At 37.8% G+C, this 4,989-nt stretch overlaps 1 protein-coding gene across 1 annotated transcript; it reads left to right on the forward strand.

The window, feature by feature from the left end:
- Window positions 1-2,607: 2,607 nt before the first annotated feature.
- Window positions 2,608-4,609, forward strand: LOC131855923 (cytochrome P450 86B1-like). The gene has a single exon (XM_059210022.1). It carries the CDS (start codon window positions 2,847-2,849, stop codon window positions 4,452-4,454), a length of 1,608 nt encoding a protein of 535 aa, XP_059066005.1. The 5' UTR covers window positions 2,608-2,846; the 3' UTR covers window positions 4,455-4,609.
- The last annotated feature ends 380 nt before the right edge of the window (window positions 4,610-4,989 follow it).

The raw sequence follows: 4,989 nt of genomic DNA on the forward strand, positions 1-4,989 counted from the left end.
AAGGGCTAGGTCGATGGTTTCAGACAATAGAAAGGCCAAGAAAGATGGGCCACACACCATAGGAAAAATCACAATAAAAAAATAGGTTTTCAAAGGACTCCTAGACATTACACACACCACACCTAATAGACTTAAGACCCTCAGTAGATAAAAAGGAACCAACAGCTAATTTTTTCAAAAGAAGAAGCCATCTAAAACAAGATTTCTTAGAATCAATGGGAGAATGCCAAAAGATATTAAAAACAAATTGCCACCTGGACTTAGGCCAATCAAGACCCCAACACTAACTAACTCTAGTAAAGATTGAGTAGTCATCCTTCAACATCATATAGATCTCTATTTAGTAGAGATGTCCAAAAAGGAAGAACCATCCAGCCATTTTAGTTGCTTCAAAAAGGAGTTAGTATCCAGAATCTTTCCAAGGAAGAAACAACCTGTAGCCTTACCAATAAGAGAATATGTTTTCCTTTGTGAGGGAGGAATCCCATATTTAGAGTTAATTTCAGCCCAAGAGCCAAGTCGTTTGTCAACCAGTACATTGCTAATAAGAGAAATACCCTTATCACTGCAGATCTTAGCAGAGCAACTTTGAGTCAAAGTAAGAGGTTTGTTATTCAAGTTCACCCCCCACTAGATAGATCTATCCACAATAGCATATGATGGAGAGTTTCCTATAGCATCCTTAGAAGGGAGTAACCTCCTTAACTGTGACCATGCCTTCCATAATGAAGCAAATACATTAGAACTAAACACCTTCATGTTATACTCCCCCAATACATATCACATAAAGGGATATTCCTCCACTTTTTGCCTTTTTTAATAACCAACCTTTCAATATTGTTCCTTATTAGCACCTTCCAAGGTTCATTACCATATAGAGCTTTGACAATCTATTTGGAATCTAAGGCAGTGCCATAGGCCTTGATATCCTTGACATCCAATCCACCCATACTCCTTATCCTGCAACACCAATTCGAGTTCACACAGTGCCTCTTATTATGACACACCCCATCAGACCATAAAAAAGTCCCTCATAATCCACTCAAGCTTATGGTTTATAAATTGTAATTATGTGCACCTTAAAAAAAATTTGCCTTGAATTTATTAGTGTTTCTCAACTAAAGTGAACCATTTTTTATGGTTTATAAATTAATGGCAATGAACAATATCAAAGTATGCAAAGAGAGGTATGAGATCTTCCTTGATAACTAGTTAAAGAAAGTTAGAAGAATTGCCAAGTAAAAAAGTCAAGTTCCTAAATATTAAATTAATATGTAATATTTGATGATGAAATACCAATACAAGTTATGACAATGCATTGTAATGATGAGTAATTTTTTTCTCTAATAATTTGATAAGAATTAATTACTTAGGGTTGTCTTTATGTAAACCATTCAAGGTGTTCTAATTAAAGTAATTTTATATACAAGATTATGTCCGATAATTATATTTTTTTGAGAGGATTAGATCAATCAAGATGGATTGAGATATGAGTTGGGAGGATTAGAATGTATGTGTAGACTTGTTTAAGAGATGGATCTATGTATGGAGTCTGGTCCAAGGTATATAAATGACTACAAAACAAATGGGCTTGGACTACTAAAATTTGATAAGGGTAATGGCTAATAGAATCAAGGCTAAGGTCAGCTTAACTTTTATCCCTTTCGCTTATATGCTCTATGTAAGATTTAAATATATATATTAAAAATTTGGATATATAAATCAATATACTATTATTATAGTTCAGCTCATATTTTGACATTTGTTTTCATAATTTTAATAGAGATAAATTTGTAGATTTCTATTTAAGATGAATAAGAGCTGATTGGTGTGGTTTTTGTGTGTTTGGTAAAGTTTAATGATTCAAATAGAACCTACCTACCTAATATCAAGACTTGTTGAATCGAAAGAAATAAATACTCTCAAAAGTTAATAATAAGTCATTTTCCAAGACTTCAATAGAATAGATATCTCAAACAAATTTCAATTGAAAATAATATCCTATCACATCAATCTTACCAAAACCAACCAATAAATGATATAATTCAATCAAATAAAAAAATTCAAACGCCTAATAAAAAATTAACTCTACATTATTAAATTGTGAAAAATATACCAAGAAATTTTATGAAAATAATAAAATTAAATGAACGACTAAAGAAATGTTTTGTACAATATTTTATATGAATTAAAAGAAGGAAATCTATTGTTTTAATGAAAACAATGTCTTAATCAATAAATTTTTGAAAGACTGCATGAAAAAATCATATATCATATAGTCATTTTCCTTATTATTATAAGACCAACTAGTGATGACATCTTTATCACTGACATCTAAATTTTTCAACTACCATATTTAAAATATTCTTAATGACACCTACTCAATTTTTTTTGGGAAGCCCTCATCCATAAGATGCACCGAAACTTTATGTCAGCATAGAAATGCAACAAAGATTGATAGAACTGACATCTTTCAAAATTCATGTCACATTTATTTGACACCTAAAATATCAAATTAACTAGCTACTAATATTTAATGCCAAAAATACTCTTATGATTTCATTAAAATCAGGGAAAGATAAATTGCGTGACATTAAAATAGATCGTTGAAACGTTATGTTGGAAACGTTGAAAATGGAACCTTAAAATAAAGGTGCTGTTGGATTCTATGGATATGAGCGGAAATTGATGTCGGTGGAATAAACAGGTTAACCTACTAAAGTAGATTAAGCTACGAAACATAGATTGAAATCACATGTTCACAGCAGCTGTGTTTTTAAATACCCAATTCTGTGCCAAAATAGCTCGTCACCTTAGCTGCCTTTGAGTGCTTAGAAAATTAGATAATGGGAAACCGCTTCAATCAGCTTCTGTATTTTCTGTGGTCAGAATCAAATATGAAAGCCACAGACATAGCACTGGCGTTATTGGGCTTCATGCTTTTCCATTTCTTTATGCACAGAAAAATGAAAGGGCCGCCAATTTGGCCTCTGCTTGGCATGATGCCTTCGTTAGTTCTTCACCTAAATGAAATCCACGACTGGAGCACCCGAGTCTTAAAAGACTGCGGGGGAACATTTTACTTCAAGGGGTTGGCCATGAGCCGCAGGACCACCGTATTGACAGCGAACCCGCTCAATTTGGAACACGTCCTGAACCTCAGATTCAACAATTATCCAAAGGGGCTCTATTTCCGGGCTGTGGGGCACGAATTTCTGGGCGACGGCATCTTTAACGCTGACGGCGATATGTGGAAAGCGCAGAGGAAGATGGCCAACATAGAATTCAACACTCCGTCTTTCAGGGCGTTTATGGCCAAGTCAGCGAAAGAGCTGGTGCAGAACCGGCTGGTGCCCCTTCTCGAAGAAACCGCCCGGTCCGGTGACCCAATTGATCTGCAGGACGTGCTCCTGCGCTTCACCTTTGATAATGTGTGCATGGTAACGCTAGGAGTCAACCCGGGCTGTTTGGCGGGCGGAGGAGCAGAAGCCAGGGAATTTGCCCGAGCTTTTGAGGACGCCACGGAGATCACCATGTTGAGGTTTTTGACGCCCCCTATAGTTTGGCGGCTCATGTGGATTTTCCAGTTAGGACCCGAGGGGAAGCTCCGCAGGTCTTTGGCTACCGTCAATGGGTTTGTAGACAAGATAATTGGGTCTCGAACAGGGAACTCCGTGGCTGGGACCGGGACTGACCTTCTGTCGGTCTTCATGAAGGTCAAGACGGAGGGCGGTGACCGGCTTTACACAGACGAAAAGTTGCGGGAAATCACGGTTAATTTCATTCTGGCTGGACGGGACACCTCGTCTGTGGCGCTCTCTTGGTTCTTCTGGCTGCTGCTCTGCAACCCACGGGTGGAAGAACACATCTTGGCGGAAATTCGGTCCATCTTGTCGAAAATGTTTTCGACTGGTCTACTTGAACTTGAAGCGATTCAAGGATCAAAGGGTTTTCTGAATGCAGCGAGCCTGAGTTTTACAGTAGAAGACTTGAAGCAGATGCATTATTTGCATGCGGCGCTGTCGGAGTCCCTGCGACTGTTCCCCTCCGTTCCCTTCGACTTTAAGGAAGTGGACTCCGACGACCAGCTGCCGGACGGGAGTTATTTGAGAAAGGGGTCCTGGCTGATATATTCGATATATGGGATGGGAAGAATGGAGAGCATATGGGGGAAGGATTGCATGGAATTTAGGCCGGAGAGGTGGCTGGACGCGGGTGGGAACTTCGTCAGCGAGTCGGCATATAAATACCCGGTGTTTAATGGTGGGCCGAGGCTTTGCCTGGGAAAGGACTTTGCTTACTACCAAATGAAATGGATTGCAGCGACTATCATTTGGGGGTTCAAGATGAAGATGGTGCCAGGACATGTTCTGGAGCCCAAATTGGCGCTCACTCTCTACATGAAAAATGGGCTGCTGGTCACGTTGCAGCCAAGGGAACCCCTTGGACTGTAAAATTCCAGTAGAGCAAGATAGTCTCAGTGCACTTCGCGGCCGCAAACCAATGCATATCCATACTACACAAATAAGGTCTTCCCGTTATTAGTGCATTAATTAATTTAATAGTGAACGGTAACGTTGAGTTTAATTTAATGTTGTATTTATAAACATATGGAATTGTTTTAGAAAGCTAAGTTTAATAAGTAGAAGTATTGGGTTTTTATTGTAGAGAATCAAGTTTAAATTTGGAAATAGATATCTAATTTAGAACTCTATGTTATTATTTAAAAAAAAAAGAAATATCGGAATTATCTAAATTAAAAGAGATAAGGATTCACTGGTTAAAATTACTAAATTATTAAGTGATCATTTGATAATTAGTCTTCGACCTTGATTTCAAGATTGGGAATTTTGTAATTGGGAGGGAAGAAAGAATGGCTAAGCCTAGTCACAATTGTATGTTTGATTACCTTTGGAGTGGTCCTTAACACATTATGGCATGGAAAAAATATAACTATTTTGATCCCATGAACAAAGGTGGTGAGACCCT

The sequence above is a fragment of the Cryptomeria japonica genome, chromosome 8 (genome assembly GCF_030272615.1).
Source record: "Cryptomeria japonica chromosome 8, Sugi_1.0, whole genome shotgun sequence".
NCBI classification, from domain to species: domain Eukaryota; kingdom Viridiplantae; phylum Streptophyta; class Pinopsida; order Cupressales; family Cupressaceae; genus Cryptomeria; species Cryptomeria japonica.

Excerpts from the sequence above, each read along its gene's own strand:
- LOC131855923 (XM_059210022.1), top strand. The coding sequence starts at position 2,847 with ATGGGAAACCGCTTCAATCAGCTTCTGTATTTTCTGTGGTCAGAATCA.